Here is a 16,795-nt window from a genome sequence, read left to right on the forward strand (position 1 = left end):
ACAGATCTATCAGAACCATTTTTCTAACAGCATTTGTTTATTACTTCGTGTCTCTGTGTCACATTTTGGTAATTTTCACAATATTTCAAACTCTTTCATTGTTATTGTATTTGTTATGGTGATGTCTAATCAGTGATCTTTGATGTTAGTATTGTAATTGTTTGGGGGTGCCACAGACTGCACCCATATAAGATAGTGAACTTAACCCATAAATGGTGTGTGTGTTCTGACTTCTCCACTGACTGGTGAGTCCCCCGTCTCTCTCGCTCTCCTTGGCCCTCCATATTCCCTGAGACACAACAATATTGAAATTAGGCCAGTTAATAACCTACAGTGGTCTCTATGTGTTCAAGTGAAAGGAAGTGTCGCACGTCTCTCACTTTAAATCAAAAGCTAGAAATGATTAAGCTTAGTGAAGAAGGTGTGTTGAAAGCCAAGACAGGCTGAGAGATAGGCCTCCTGCACCAGTTAGCCAAGTTGTGCATGCAAAGAAAAAGTTCTTGAAGGGAATTAAAAGTGCTACTCCAGTGAATATCTGAATGATAAGAAAGTGAAAGAGCATTATTGCTGATACAGAGAAAGTTTTAGTAGTCTGGATAGAAGACATGCGAGCCACAAAATTCCCTTAAGCCAAAGCCTAATCGAGAGCAATGCCCTCTCTTTGATTCTTTGAAGCCTGAGAGAGGTGAGGAAGCTTCAGAAGAAAAGTTTGAACCTTGCAGAGGTTGGTTTGTGAGATTGAAGGAAAGAAGCTGTCTACATAACATAAAAGTACAACAGGAAGCAGCACGTGCTGATGTAGAAGCTGTATTTAATTATCCAGAATATCTAGTTAATATAATTAATTAAGGTGGCTACACTAAACAGTAGATTTTCAGCGTAGTCAAAACAGCCTTCTATTGGAAGAAGATGCTGTCTAGGACTTCCATAGCTAGAGAGAGTAAGTCAGTGCCTAGGTTCAGAGGACAGCCTGACTCTCTTGGTAAGGGGCTAATGCAGCTGGTGGCTTGAAACTGAAGTCAGTGCTCATTTACCATTTCAAAAATCCTAGGGCCCTTAAGAATTCTGCTTAATCTACTTTCCCTGTGCGCTCTCAGTGGAACAACAAAGCCTGGGTGACAGCACATCTGTTTATAGTATGATTTACTGACTATTCTAAGCCCACTTTTGAGACCTTACTGCTCAAAGAAAAATTCCTTTCAAAATACTGCCGATCATTGACAATGCACCTGGTCACCCAAGAGCTCTGGTGTAGACTTACAATGAGATTCATGTTTTCATGCCCACTAAGACAACATCCATTCTGTAACCCATGGATCAAGGAGTAAGTTCGACTTTCAAGTCTTACTCTTTAAGAAATATATTTTTTAAGGCTATAGGTGCCATAGAAGGTGATTCCTCTGATGGATCTGGGCAAAGTCAATTGAAAACATTCTGGAAAGGATTCACCATTCTAGATGCCATTAAGAACATTCGTGATTCATGGGAAGAGGTCAAAGTAACAACATTAATAGGAGTTTGAAAGAAGTTGATTCTGACCCTCATGGATGACTTGGGGGGGTTCAGGACTTCAGTGGAGGAAGTTTGTCAGATGTGGAGGAAATAGCAAGAGAACCTGAATTAGAAATGGAGCCTGAAGATGTGACTGAATTGCTGCACTCTTATGATAGAACTTTAATGGATTAGGAGTTGCTTCTTATGTGTGAGCAAAGAAAGTGGTTTCTTGAGACGGAATCTACTGGTGAAGATGCTGTGAAGATAGATGAAATGATAACAAAGGACTTAGAATATTACATAAAGTTGATAAAGCAGTGGCAATATTTAAGAGAAGTGACTCCAATTTTGGACTCCAATTTTGAAAAATGTTCTGATGCTGTTAAATGGCATTGCATGCTACAGAGAAATCATTCATGAAAGGAAGAGTCAATCAACGCAGCAAACTTTATTGTTTTATTTTAAGAAATTGCATAGTCACCTCAACCTTCAGCAACTACTACACTGGTCAGTCAGCAACCATCAACAACTAGGCAAGACCCTCCACCAGCAAAAAGATTATGATTTGCTGAAGGCTCAGATGATGGTTAACATTTTTAGCAGTAAAGTATTTGAAGGTGTGTACATTGTTTTTTTAGACATAATGCTATTGCACACTTAATAGACTACAGCGTAGTGTAAACACAGCTTTTATATGCACTGGGAAACCGTAAAATTCATGTGACTCATTTAATTGCGGTATTTACTTTATTGCGGTGGTCTGGATCCAAACCCGCAATATCTCTGAGATATTCTGTTTTCCAACTGTGGGACAGTTAGACCAAGGAATTTATTTTTGCATATCTTTCTGCCTACACACACACACATACACAGACACACACACAATACATAAATAGAAATCATAAAAGCATACCTGATATTTTTATCATGAACCCCTCCCATCACATATACTCTCTAAAATGTGCTTTCACTTTTGTTTCCAGTTCTTGGTCACTGTGAACAATACTGTAATAAATATTCTTAAACATGTGTCCTTATGAATTAATTTTTATTTCTATTTGTAGTCAGCCATGCCTAGTTTTTCCTTCGATGGATCCTGGGTTTCTAGACTCGGTTATGAAAATCCCTCTAATTTTTAGACCTGTAGTTTTGAACAGGTATGCCTCAGAATCACTTTCAGGACTTGTTAAGGTACAGATTGCTGAGCTCTATGCCCAGGGCTTGTAATTTGGTAGGTCTGGGGTGGGGGCTAAGAATTCTCATTTCCAACAAGTTCCTAGGGGATGCTTATCCTGCTGTTTTGGAGCCATGCCTTGAGAACTACTGCCTTTGATAATGCAGATAGACTAGACTCCTTGATTTTCTTGCAAGATTTTACTCTTTTAAAACATTTTTGCATCATCTTTAGTTCATTAACCAAATAATCTTAATAAGTATTTCACAATAAATATAGTGTTAAAGTAAGAGTGACCAATTAGAATTTGGAACAGTTTTATTTTTGTCACTATAATTGGATCTGGAAATTTGATTTTGAAATTAGCTTCTAATCTAATTAGTAAATTCTTATGATTCCAGCAATTTTTGATCAATTCATTGAATATCTTTTGTAAGCTGAATGTTTCACTTGAATTCCATAACACAACAGATGCATTTAATTAAATAACTACTATCCATATATTTCAATCAATAATGGGAGAACCAGATTAGTTATTAATAGCTTAAAGTTTCCTGATTGTGTAAATTAATGTTGAATTGAGTTATTGGATTAGATTTGTGACTTGATGCTTTTGAGATATTACTTCTTAGAGTTCCTTACTATTAATATAAGGATTTAAGTAATATTTAAACTTGAAATGGAGTATTTTACATACCCAAATCTTCTTTATTTTTTTTTATTACCTGGTTTGAATATGTTATATAATGGGAAATCAATAGTTCGGCATATTTTGAAGTTGAATTTGCTTTTTCATACTTATTAACCTCATACTTTATTATATCTTTAAAATGTGTAATTCACAATAAATTTAAATGTATAATTTAAGTATTTGCTGGAGTTTTGTTCAGACCTTATTTTTCTCTAGTAGTCTCCTTTTTTCTTTCTCTTTTCTTTTTATTTTAATCCAAGTCCCTTCTTGTTTCCTCATTTTCTCACCTGTTCCTTCTTGAGCACTGAAATTCCTTGACTAATTAAAATTTCACTTTATAAATCCATTCAAGCCAAGAGAGTTTTCAATAAGATTTGTACATTCTTCATATGGCACGTGTGTATATATTTAGTTATGTTTGTGTTTAGAAGTAGAACTTTGCCCTCAAAGATGCAGAGGATAAGAAAGATAGTCATGTTCTGTACGTTTTATACAGCTGCTAAAATTAGCTTGGAATGTTATCAATACTTGAATTTTTCTATGAAATTCTTAAATTTCACCATTTGAGTATTAAAACTGTGTTCTATCCTTTATTCAATGATTAGCTTTTGTTTTTACATGTTTCCACTATTGTGAAATATTTAATGATATATTGTTTTGTGATTTCATTTTCTCCAGGTTGAAATTCTTGAAAATGAGATTATTCAAGAAAAGCAAAGTCTTCAGAATTGTCAGAATTTAAGCAAGGATCTAATGAAGGAGAAAGCTCAGCTTGAAAAAACAATTGAAACACTTAGAGAAAATTCAGAGAGACAGGTTCTTAAATTTCCTATTAAGCAACATATTTTAAAATGTATTAACACAAGTTATTTTAAAGCTTGTGCAAAATGTTCATAATAATGTTAAATGGAAATATTTTAGAATTTTTTAGATTTTAACATAACTATGGTTTTACCTCATTTTCTATCCCATGCATTTTAGGCAAGTTGAAGGGAAAGCTTAGAATTTTTTAAATTGCCAGTGTGCTTAATAATTATCTGGTATAAAATTTTGTGGTACCTGTGTTTGAATTGCTTTCAAGTGTCAGTGGAATAGAACTGCAGATTTTAAAGTCCCTGAATGAAGTTGGGGTGAAATGCAGCTCTACTCTGATCCCACTAAGGAGGGACAAGTGGTGGCAGCACATATCTTGGATATTTTTGTACTTGCTTTCAAGTGTTTATTGGTTATTCTCATTTTATGCTTGAGGAAACTGAGAATTGAATAGATTAAGTGACTGGCTGTTTTAAAATTTCTAATTTTTAGAAGTAAAATGGGGACTTATCTGAGAGTCCAATGGTTAGGACTTTGCGATTACACTGCAGGGGTCATGGGTTTAATCCCTGGTCAGGGAACTGAGATCCCACACCCTGCATGCTGCACGGTGTGGCCAAAAAGGAAAAAAAAAAAAAAAGAAGTAAAATGATTTGTTCTGTATTATCTAGGTATAGTCCTCAGGCCACCTATAAAAATACAGATTTCCATAGAGCTACAGAAGAAAAATTCTAGAGCTAAGCATGAATCTCTACTTTTACAAGGTTCTCGGGATTGTTTTACACACCGAATTTTAAGAACCATTACAGTAGGCCGTGGTATAAATTGGATGGACTAGTTTTAAAATGTACCAGAGATTTTGTTATTTTGATGTTTCAAAATTAGAATTCTTTTAGGGAATAAATACACACAGATACACACCAATGTACATGCACATATAGCAAATAGTGTATTTACTGAGGACTCACTGTGTATACGCATTGTGAAATCTATTGAATGAACGTAAAAGCTTGTATCTTCAAGAAGATATGTATGTACATTTCACCTGTACTCATATTTGAATTTAAAACATGTAACCATAAATGATCTAAAGATCATTTTGATTAATATTCAATACATTTCTCTTAACCATTCCTTTACATTATGGATTCCCTAAAGATGTGAACTTTAAAGACATGGCAGTATATGTACATGGTGATCTCTCAGTAAATATTTGTTGGAATTAAAATTAAGGTAGACGGTTTTAGCACCTTTTTATGGTGTGATTTCTCTGTTAGTTTTTGGAGGGGGGAAAACTATGTAAGTTAAAATATTTAGTTCATGTTCAGTTAAGTTTTAAATTTTCTCTTTTCTTTTTTTTAATTAGATTAAAATATTGGAACAGGAAAATGAACATCTGAATCAAACTGTGTCCTCCTTAAGGCAGCGCTCCCAGATAAGTGCTGAAGCAAGGGTGAAAGACATTGAAAAAGAAAATAAAATTCTCCATGAATCTATCAAGGAAACCAGTAGCAAGCTAAGCAAGATTGAATTTGAAAAAAGGCAAATCAGAAAAGAGTTGGAACATTATAAAGAAAAAGGAGAACGAGCAGAAGAACTTGAAAATGAGTTACATCATCTTGAAAAAGAAAATGAATTGTTACAGAAAAAGATAACCAATTTAAAAATTACTTGTGAAAAAATTGAGGCCTTAGAACAAGAAAATTCAGAGCTAGAAAGAGAAAATAGGAAATTTAAAAAAACATTGGATAGCTTTAAAAACCTTACTTTTCAGTTAGAATCCCTAGAGAAAGAGAATTCCCAGCTTGATGAGGAAAACTTAGAACTGCGAAGGAATGTAGAATCTTTGAAGTGTGCAAGCATGAAAATGGCTCAGCTACAACTAGAAAACAAAGAACTGGAAAGTGAAAAAGAACAACTTAAGAAAGGTTTAGAGCTCATGAAAGCATCTTTCAAGAAAACAGAACGCTTAGAGGTTAGCTACCAGGGTTTAGATACAGAAAATCAAAGGCTACAGAAAGCTCTAGAAAACAGCAATAAAAAAATTCAGCAGTTGGAAAGTGAACTACAAGACTTAGAGATGGAAAATCAAACATTGCAAAAAAACCTAGAAGAGTTAAAAATATCTAGCAAAAGACTAGAACAGCTAGAAAAAGAAAACAAATCATTAGAACAAGAGACTTCTCAACTGGAAAAGGATAAGAAACAACTGGAGAAGGAAAATAAGAGACTCCGACAACAAGCAGAAATAAAAGATACCACATTAGAAGAAAATAATGTGAAAATTGGAAATCTGGAAAAAGAAAACAAAACACTTTTCAAAGAGATTGGTATTTATAAAGAATCCTGCATTCGTCTGAAAGAATTAGAGAAAGAAAATAAGGAGCTCGTGAAAAGAGCAACTATTGATATAAAAACTTTAGTTACATTACGAGAGGTAAATATAGTTACTTAAATTTCAGACAAATATTTTTATATTTTTAACTCAGGGCTCTTTAAGTTTTAACTCAGTAATTTGCATCATCTATTTATGGTTCAAAGTAGAAATTCAGAATTAGAAGCAGTTTCCAAGTTTCCTACTTTTGTTAAACTAAGGAGCAAATGTAAATTGTATTTTTAAAGAAATTGTAATAATAAGGTTTACATGTGTTATCTGACTTATTTATTACATTATAATTTTATACTTTTATTTCAGAGTAATATTAAAACCTTTGATCAAAACTGTTACTGAATGTGATAGCTACTAGTTATTGAATGTGCCAAATGCTGGACAGTTTTTACAGCCAATCCTTTATAGGTGTTATCTCCATTAGATTAGAAAACTGAGGTTCAGAGACATTAAGTAACTTACTTAAGACCACAATGGTAGATTTGGATTCCTGGATTTAAATCCAGATCTTTCAGACTTCAAAGCCCCTTGAATTTTGACTTCTAAGCTACAGAATGCAAATCAGATTGAATTTAAAGGTCAACGTTGAACAATTGGTAGTTGGTTGGATCTGTGTGTTGAGAAGAATTCTGAAATTTATGAGTAGATTGGCAATAAATTGTTGGTATAGCTCAGGAGATAGCATGCTTGGCTCTTACTTGCTATCCCTATGCTATACTATATATGATAACCCTTTAAGTTCAATTGAAAAATATCTTAGTTAGCATTCTGACAGAAGTTCACATTGGGAAATATGCCTTTCTGCTAAAGAGGCATTGAGAAGGGACCATTATTATCCTTTCTTTTTTTTTTTTTTCTTTCTGTTGTTCTACAGTCTTACAGACATGAACAATAGGTTCCTGGACCCATCTCTAAGAATTCCCCCTAGTTATTCAGTTCAATATCTTAGGCCTCTTCCACTGGGAGAGGGGTGCTTGTGGTGGGAGAAGGGTGTTATATCCAACATATATTCATAGGAAGAAATGTGCAATAAGGTTCTAGTTCATTATTAAAAAGTTAATGGATATGTGTTGTTTTCCCCACAGTTTTCAAGCCTAAGGTGTGTAATCACAAGTACAAGTTTCTCCTTTTAGTCTTTAAACACTAAAAAGTTAAAACGAACTATTAGCAAAATAAAAGAAGGAAAACAATACTCTTTGAACTAGGTGATAATTTTGTTGCCTAACTATTTTTTATTCATGAAGGAAAAGCTCAGCAACAGCATTTCTGTCTTTCCTGGTTTAAATTGTATGTATTCCTGGATGGTGGTAGTTGGAATCTTGTTTGAATTTCTTGGATGTTTATGTTCATAACACTCATGTGAGTTTTGCATTACTTTTAAAATAAGGATTTGGTGAGTGAAAAACTGAAGACTCAGCAAATGAATAATGATCTTGAAAAATTAACTCATGAGCTTGAGAAGATAGGGTTAAATAAAGAGCGACTCTTACATGATGAGCAGAGTACTGATGACAGGTGAGTACTAAGTCTATCTGAGAAACAGTGGAAATAATTTTTTTGTTTTTCAAACATTAATTTTGAGACTGAGAAGCAATTAAGGTTGAAAATAATGTGAAAAACTAAGGCTTGACAAACAGAATAAAAAATTATATACTTTAATTTGAGAATGTTCAACAGGTTTAAAGAGAATTTACCATGGTAAATATAGTCTATCAGTTAATTGGATTTTCAAGTAGTCTACTATTTGGCATCTAGTTGGCCACATGATTCCAGCTAGAATAGAAGTGTGTATTGTTAAGAATATTGTTTTTTGTACACTAGATTTTAATTCATTGGAATTTTTGTAACTATATAATTTGTATTTTTGTTGTCTACCCATTATTACTGTTCTAGTAAGTATATTTTATATTAAATGTATATAGGAAAAATTAATGCTGATTTTATGGGATTTATTTATGTAATTTCGAGAATATTCAAAGTTAATAGAATAGATTGATACTTTTAAAAATTCTATAATAACAAATAGAAGTAATTTGAGGCATTTATTCTAGCAATCAATTCAAGCAATCTTAATTGAATTAATTACTATATAGGTATTTCATGAGAAAATATTTTTTGAGTTAAACACATCGTTAAGGGACAATTTAGTTGACTATCTTTTAATATAGATACTGAATATGCATCTCTGCTTTATTCAGACAGATTTTCTACCTGTCACGTGTAAGACATTTTAAATGTAGAGTAAAAAGTACAGCAAACCATGCATCTGCCTTAACTGACCCTGTTTTACATTTATAAACCCAGCTCTTGAGGGGCCCTTCACACTGTGGTATCTCTTCCCAAACCTTACTTCATACAATTAATCAATGTTAATTAAGCTTTTATTATCTGCTGATTATCAGGCATCAAATAAATAATAATGTTTCAGCTGGATCTTGAAGAATGACAGAAATTTGCAAGGTGGAAATGGGGAAGGGCATTCCATGCAAATAAAGCACAAAGGTGTGTTGAGCAGTCCTGTGTGACATTATAGATGGATTAGAAAAGGGACAAATTTGAAGGTACAGAGACCATTTAGGAAGCTATTGTAATAGTCTAGGCAAGATGTAAGTGTATTCATTAATCCACACATTTTCATTTATAATGAAAGCATTAGATATGGAGATAAGGGTATGTATATTGAAATAAAACTTTTAGGAAAGGGAATTGAAAGCAGTTAATAACCATGATCGTATCGGGGGGATCAGGAAACGAAGTGTCTTAAGCCACTAAACCTGCTTCTTTCTCAGCAAGTAAGTTAACCTTAACATCACAAAGAAAATTAGAGTTCACAGACATAAATTCCCTTAACATTCCATCCCCTCCATCTTGGAATTATGTGTATCTGCATCTGTCTTTACCTCTAATCTCAGATGGTATCCCTAATTCTTTTGTTAGTCTAACCTTTTCATCTTTCAGTTGATGTTGTTCCGTCTGACCCCCTTTGAAAATACAGTTATTATTAAGATATTTATTCTTGCCATCAAGGAATATACAGTCTAATTGTGGAATTGAATGTATAAATAGATAGAGTGCAACAAAGTAAATTTAGTGGTGGAATTGCAAACAGAGTGCAATGTGATCACTCTTGTCTTTCTCTTTTAACAGCTCTTTTTCCTGTGCCTTCTCTTTCAATATGGTTTCCTAGGGTTATGTTGTTAAGCCTCTTATCCATTCCATGAGCATTCCTGTCCATCATCTCAGCTAATACCCATATTATTCTCTGCTTACTGGACATCTCTATCTGGACAGTCCAGAACTCAGGCATCACAAATTTAATATATCCAAAGTCACACTCATTACATGCTTCAAAATTGTTTGTTGACTCAAGCCAATACCAAAATGAGTGAGATTTGTTCTCTTTTCTCAATGAACTTAAAATCTGGCTGAGCAGAAAATATATACACACAAATTAGTTACACTAAGAGGCAGAGTATGATAAAAATTTCTCATATTTGTACTTTAGGTTTTTATTTGGTTTAGTCATTGAGGTTCTTAGGTGTAGAAATAGATTAATCCGTAATTCCTAGTCTGTGGTTCACTCTCAAAGTGTGTTCATGAACTGTCCTTTTTTGTAAAAAAAAAAAAACCTTATGAATAATATAAATATTCATGAACCCACCATTCAAAAAGATAACTAAAATTTTGACACTCAGATCTATCTTCCTCTTCCTGTTCTGTCACCAGTATCTTGTGTCTTAACATATCATTCCTTTTTTTTTTAGTATTCTGCAAGTACTCTATGCCTTGAATGTAAAGTCTTCAGTGAGCTTTAAGTCAACTATTCATATGTACTTGTATAAATACATTACATATTAATATCATAGACAAATGCTTAATAATGTGATAAATCCATCCACTTACTCTTTGTATAGATTCTATTCTCACAAAACTGAAAGGAATATTTTGAGACTCAGATCTTCCAGATGCCTTTTTTGAGTACTAATTTTCGCTTTTGACAGCCTAAAATGTAATTTGGAGCTGTGATTTACTGATTTACTCAGTGATTTTTTGTTTTTTCATTACCAGGAATAGTTTAAAAGGGGGAGTGGGCAGTAAGAGCAGGATAATTTAATTTGCTTCTTTTTTAGAAAGACTATTTTATAAAGTCTATTTATAATATCAGTATCTGTGGTCATAAATTATCTTTAAAAATAATTTTCTGACCTCCAATAATGAACTATATTATTTTTATACTTGGATAATAGATACAAACTTTTGGAATCAAAATTAGAATCCACTCTAAAGAAGTCCCTTGAAATAAAAGAAGAAAAAATCGCTGCATTAGAAGCTCGATTAGAAGAGTCCACAAATTATAACCAGCAGTTGCGCCAAGAACTTAAAACAGTAAGTGTGACTTCCTTGGAAAGAATTTTAATTGTCTTTTTTTTTTTCTTTTTTGGCCCCACTGCACGGCTTGCAGGATCTTAGTTCTCTGACCAGGGATTGATCCTGGATTGAACCCAGGCCCTGGCAGTGAAAGCACCGAGTCCTAACCACTGGACCACCAGGGAACTCCCTAATTGTCAAATATTTGGACAGAAAAGTGTAAAGTAGAAAATAAAAATGAAACATAATTTTATTAACATTTTGTCTATTCTTTTTCTTAAGTTTTAGAATATTCTTAAACAGATCTTTGTCGTGTAGTTTGTAACAAACTATTTTGTCTATACACTATAATTTATTCAATCCTATTTCATCTATGAATGTCCCTCATGCAGTAAGGGACATATCAGAATTGTGCGAGTGGGATGGGGAAGAGGCAGGCTTATTTCATTGGGAAGAACTCTCAGTGTGATTCTGACACTTCACGGGCACTCTTTTCCTATTGAGAATCCAGGTAAAAGTTTGATAGACAAAGATATGGGTGTGAGGATAGCAAGTAGAGGGAAATAGTATGTGTGGTATAAGAAAGCACTTGATCTCAAAAATTTGAGGTCTTTTCTAAATTTGTTTTCTTGTGATATTTGGAATTATTCAGTGAAGTATGTGAGGCAGGGGCTACTATTTTCCCCACCTGAATAAACTGAAATTGAAGGGGCTTGCCCTTTCCATAGGGTTAGTGTATGGTAGATTGGTAGAGTCGTGTTCTGCCTTATTCTCCCTTTTATCAGCTCTGTAGTCATACCCGGAATGGTTTTACAGTCAACCAAACATTCAGACCAGCAAGTTTACTATAGGCCACATTTAGAACCATATGATTCAGAACACTATAGGAAATATAAGCTGATGGTAGGGCACTATCAGGTGTCCCTCTTCACATAATTGTCTGAGAGTCATCTTCTCACCAGATGACTGTTGGTTGTGTGTGGGAGCTGCCCTGGCTTTGAGACTTCATGCTTCACAGCAGTCATCATCTCTTGCAACAACTCCAAGGCATGGATTTAAGATCTTCACAGGCTTAAGATTTAAGAGTTGCTGCACTCAGAGAAGTTCAAAGGTGTAGCTGCCTATTAGATATTTATAGTTATCTTAATTACAAATACAATTTAGCAATCAGAGATCATTTTTCCCATAAGCAGTCTTGCCTGGTAACATAGAACATTCCAATTTTACCAGGTTTCCAGAGAAACAGTTACCCAAAGATGAATTTCTCATGCAGGAAAGGGAAAAGGATTTGTTCCTCATTTGCCAGTACCATCATTGCTGGTGTTTGTCTCAGACATTAACATGAAACATATTTTGTTACAGAAAAAATTCTGGAACTTTGTTTAGTTAACATAAAGGGTTGTCCAAAAAAATTAAATAAAACTTGGTGCCAGATGCCATTAATCTGCTTTATTTTCTGAATTTTTTGCCCTGTTAAGCAATATCACTACATTGCAAATAAAGTCAATTTCATGAAGCTACTAAGCCAGAAAATAAATGGGTTTGAGGATGGGTTAGTATAAGATGTATTTCAAGTCTAAAAGGTAGAGATTTAAAATTCCATCATTATCTTCCAGTTCCAGCCATTTTGGCATAATTGGACTATTATTGGACTAGCTTCCTGCCATAAACATGTATTCAACTGGAATTATACTGTTCTAATTTTTAATACTATATGTGAAGAGGTGTATCACTTGAACATAGACTATGAAAGCTAAATATGAGTAATAGGCATAAAATAACTGCTAAAATAGCATGACAAAGCGGTATAACTAAAATGCCAGCAAAGGAGATAAAATTAGAATCAAAAAATCCAAATGAAGGCAGAAAAAGAAAAAAGGGAGAACAAGGTACAGGTTGGACAAATGGAAAACAAGTAACAAGATAGCAGTTTCAAACCAAACCATGTCAGTAATCACATTAAATATAAACAGTCTAAACATCCCCAATTAAAAGGCAAAGAGTAATAAATTAGATAAAAAGGCACCTATATGCTGCCTCTTGAGAAACCTTGATGGAAAATATGTCATTTTCTATATGAACATAAGTTAGAGATTCTGATTAATGATAGATAAGGTAAAGGAACCATTTTTGAAACTTAGTTGTAAGAACAATGGGCTAAAAATGAGAAGTTTTGAGTTTTTTTCTCAGGTCCCCTTCTTAATAATGACATATGTCTTTAGCTCAAAAAAAAAAATGGAAAATCAGGATCCCAGAACACCTGTTAGGTCACTTGCCAAGATTTAAATTACATTCTATCTTGGCATCTTTTTTTCTTTAGTCTCACATCATTATTTTCTAACTCAGTAGTAGTAGCAAAGTTTGAGCCATAAGCCTTCTTAAGGTTGCATCAGACATTGAATTATTTTAAACATTTATATCCTTGTCTCAATAGAAAGTTTGGGGTTAATTTAGAAATTTATGATAATCATTTCCTAGGATAAACTAGTAATTCAGGATAAGTATAATAATCATCAATTTAAATTGAAGAGAGTAATTAAGTTAATAGTTAATTTTAGATGATTACCAAGTTGTTAGTTTTTTTGTTTTTTTTAATTTTTTTTTTTTTTTTGGCTGCATTGGGTCTTCGTTGCTGCGCGTAGGCTTTCTCTAGTTGCAGCGAGCAGGGTCTAGTCTTCGTTGCGGTGCATGGGCTTCTTGTTGTGGCGGCTTCTGGTTGCGGAGCATGGGCTCGAGGCACGTGGGCTTCAGTAGTTGCAGCACGTGGGCTCAGTAGTTGTGGCATGCGGCCCCTAGAGCCTGCAGGCTTCAGTATTTGTGGCACACAGGTTTAGTTGCTCTGCGGCTTGTAGGATCTTTCTGGATCAGGGCTCGAACCCATGTCCCCTGCATTGGCAGGTGGATTCTTAACCACTGCACCACCAGGGAAGTCCCCAAGTTTTTAGTTTTGATTTTGCTCTCTTAAAGTAGGATTTGGTTATACCAGAAAACCAGAAAACCCTAGATAAGATATATCCTTGGATTGCTCACTCTTCATAAAAATGAATTACAGAAATTTTATGTGGGTCAGTATCTGAATAAAGAAGTCATTTATTTATTAACATAGGTCATTCTGAGCAACAAAATCCTTCTTAAAAGGCCAGACATATGTAGATACTTCTTCAACTTCAGGTATCTTTTTAAGGGGAATTAACATGTGTCAAGTCTTTATTTGTTCCTGATATGGGAATCTCTGAAATCTCTAAATCAGCTATAAATAGCTCTAAAAACAATTGTTAGTATTTAGCAGCATGTCTATATCCAGTTAATCTATCCTTCAGTGATATTTTCGTCATAAACAGTAGGATCTGAAATTACAAAATATATTGTAGGAACATGGCATATAAGCAGAGTATATTTAATATTTCTACAGGAAAGGATTTGAATTTTACAAAGCATAAATTGTGATCATAATAATAATTATAATCATATATATTACTTATCATATTTTTAAATGAACTGTCTCTCACATTCACCAGACCATTGTGGAGTCAAACTAATTATGATAAATATTATAACCTTGGTGGTATGTTTTCTCCCCATTAAAATATTTTAAATAAACTAAAACAATATTATAAATCAACTATACTTCAATTTTTTAAAATATTTTAAATAAAATTTTAGGTGAAAAAGAATTATGAAGCTCTCAAGCAGAGACAAGATGAGGAAAGGATGGTACAGAGCTCTCCTCCAATTTCTGGTGAAGATAACAAATGGGAGCGAGAAAGTCAAGAAACAACCAGAGAGCTTCTGAAAGTTAAAGACAGATTAATTGAAGTTGAAAGAAATGTAAGTAGTTTAGTAGGAATAAGGTTTTCTAGAAGAAAAGGATCATTGAATATATAACTCAGAAAATTTATCTAATTTGTATCTTTGTTCATTTTATACTTTCTTGACTGGTTTATTTTTTAATATTAAAAACACACAGAAAAACTAATAATTTAATATTCTTTTCTTCGTCACCCTCATGTAAGTCCATCAGCAAGCTTTGTCAACTCTGTCTTGTAAATATAACCCAAACTCATCTACTTCTCTTCATCTCTGCTGCTACCACTCTAGTCTAAGGTACCGTTATCTCTCATCTGGACTATTAGAGTATCCTCCTAACTGGCCTGCCCCTTTCACTCCCAAACTAACCCATTCTCAATGTAGTAACCTAGAGTTATTTTTAAAACATAATCCAGGTCATGTCATTTTCCTACATAAAATCTTCAATGGCTTCCCATTTCATTTATAATAAAATCCATATTCTTTACTGCATCTGTAAGATCCTTTTTGATATTGCCCTGCCTGTATCTCTGACCTTATACCATATTATTCTTCCACCAACCATTTTTATTAATCAGAGGATATTATTATTATTATCTGTTAATATGTGGAAAACATGGAACAGTGACTGGCACATAATAAGTAAATTAATTGTAGTCATATTGGCCTTTTCCGTTTGTTCCTATCTCAGGGCTTTTCTGTTTGCTTGCCCTACCTGGAACATGTGACTGGCTTCTGTTAGCATTCAGGTCTCGTAACACATATGAGAAACCTCTACAAGAGGTTTTCCCTGACCCCTTCCCCCAGTAAAGTAGCTATCCCCAACTTCAACCATTTACTGTCACATCACTACCTTGTTTAGTTTCTTTATAGAACTTTTTACCGGTGAAATTATTTTATTCATTGATTTATTGTTTGACTACTATAAAAAACCTCCTTGAACGCAGGTAGCTTGTCCTTCTTTTACATCACTGTGCCTTCAGTATGTAAAACAACGCTTGGTAGATAGCAGATACTTAATAAATATTCACTAAATGAGTTTACTAAATATTTGACAGTAGAAAATAATCAAATTCAACAACCATTTATCCTTCAAAGATAAATGAGCTTAAAGAACTTAACATGCTAACAAGTAAAATAGTTATGGTTTTCATAATGGTTTTGTAGTTTAATATTAATTGAAAACTTTAAGCCATGAAGTCAAAAATTAATCTCCTTCACTATTGATTTCTACTTTCTCATCCAAAAATAATCACTGAAAACGGTTTTATCTTCCCAGAAAAATGTTTGTGATTTATCTGTTTATAGACGTATATTTCTTTTACAGATTTACACTTGTGGGATCTTATTTCCATTTTTCAATTATGTTATCTTAGAGATCTATTTTAGCAGATACAGAGCTATATCATTTTATTTAATAACTGTGTATTGTATTATTCCATTGTGTGCATGTTACCATAATTTAAATAAATCCCACATCAATGGACATTTAAGTTATTTTCAGATTTTGCTGCAGTGAAAATCCATATATAACATGTTCATAGGGTAATAAATTCCTGTCAGTAGAATTGATAGGACAAAGAGCATATATATATATATACATATTTCAGTGTGTATGTGTGTGTGTTTAATTTTTTTTTAACATCTTTATTGGAGTATAATTGCTTTACAATGCTGTGTTAGTTTCTGCTTTTTAATTTTAATTGATATAATCGTATGAGCTTTTCAGAAATATCAATTTTCAGTCCCACTAACAGAATACCTATTTTTTCAGATTAACATTGGATATTACCAGCCTTTTAATTTTTATTGAAGTGATAGGAGAAAATATTTTGTATGTTTTATATTATTAGCGAGCTATTTTATGTCTTTTTTATATATATCAGCCATATATGAATACCTGTGTTTCATTATTCAGTGATATATATGTATAGATCAATCACTTGGATTAATAATTACATTTCAGAAAATTTGGTGTGTAATGTTGTATAAGAGAAATCTGTTTTTCCATTGGCTTCCTCTATAAATTTCCATTGGGGGAAAAATTTACTTGGTTGTC

General features: G+C 33.3%; 1 protein-coding gene across 10 annotated transcripts in view; it reads left to right on the plus strand.

Annotated features, from left to right (window-relative positions):
- CCDC88A (coiled-coil domain containing 88A) overlaps positions 1-16,795 on the plus strand; it is a 127,075-nt gene that overhangs the window by 79,346 nt on the left and 30,934 nt on the right. For all 10 annotated transcript variants that reach the window (XM_082357926.1, XM_082357927.1, XM_082357928.1 and 7 more), the window contains 5 exons: positions 4,038-4,175; positions 5,539-6,609; positions 7,949-8,076; positions 10,809-10,947; positions 14,593-14,757. In XM_082357926.1, coding sequence (XP_082214052.1) covers positions 4,038-4,175; positions 5,539-6,609; positions 7,949-8,076; positions 10,809-10,947; positions 14,593-14,757 — 1,641 coding nt within the window. The remainder of the gene's footprint in view (positions 1-4,037; positions 4,176-5,538; positions 6,610-7,948; positions 8,077-10,808; positions 10,948-14,592; positions 14,758-16,795) is intronic.

Source organism: Balaenoptera borealis, assembly GCF_965194805.1.
Source record: "Balaenoptera borealis genome assembly, chromosome: 15".
Classification (NCBI taxonomy): domain Eukaryota; kingdom Metazoa; phylum Chordata; class Mammalia; order Artiodactyla; family Balaenopteridae; genus Balaenoptera; species Balaenoptera borealis.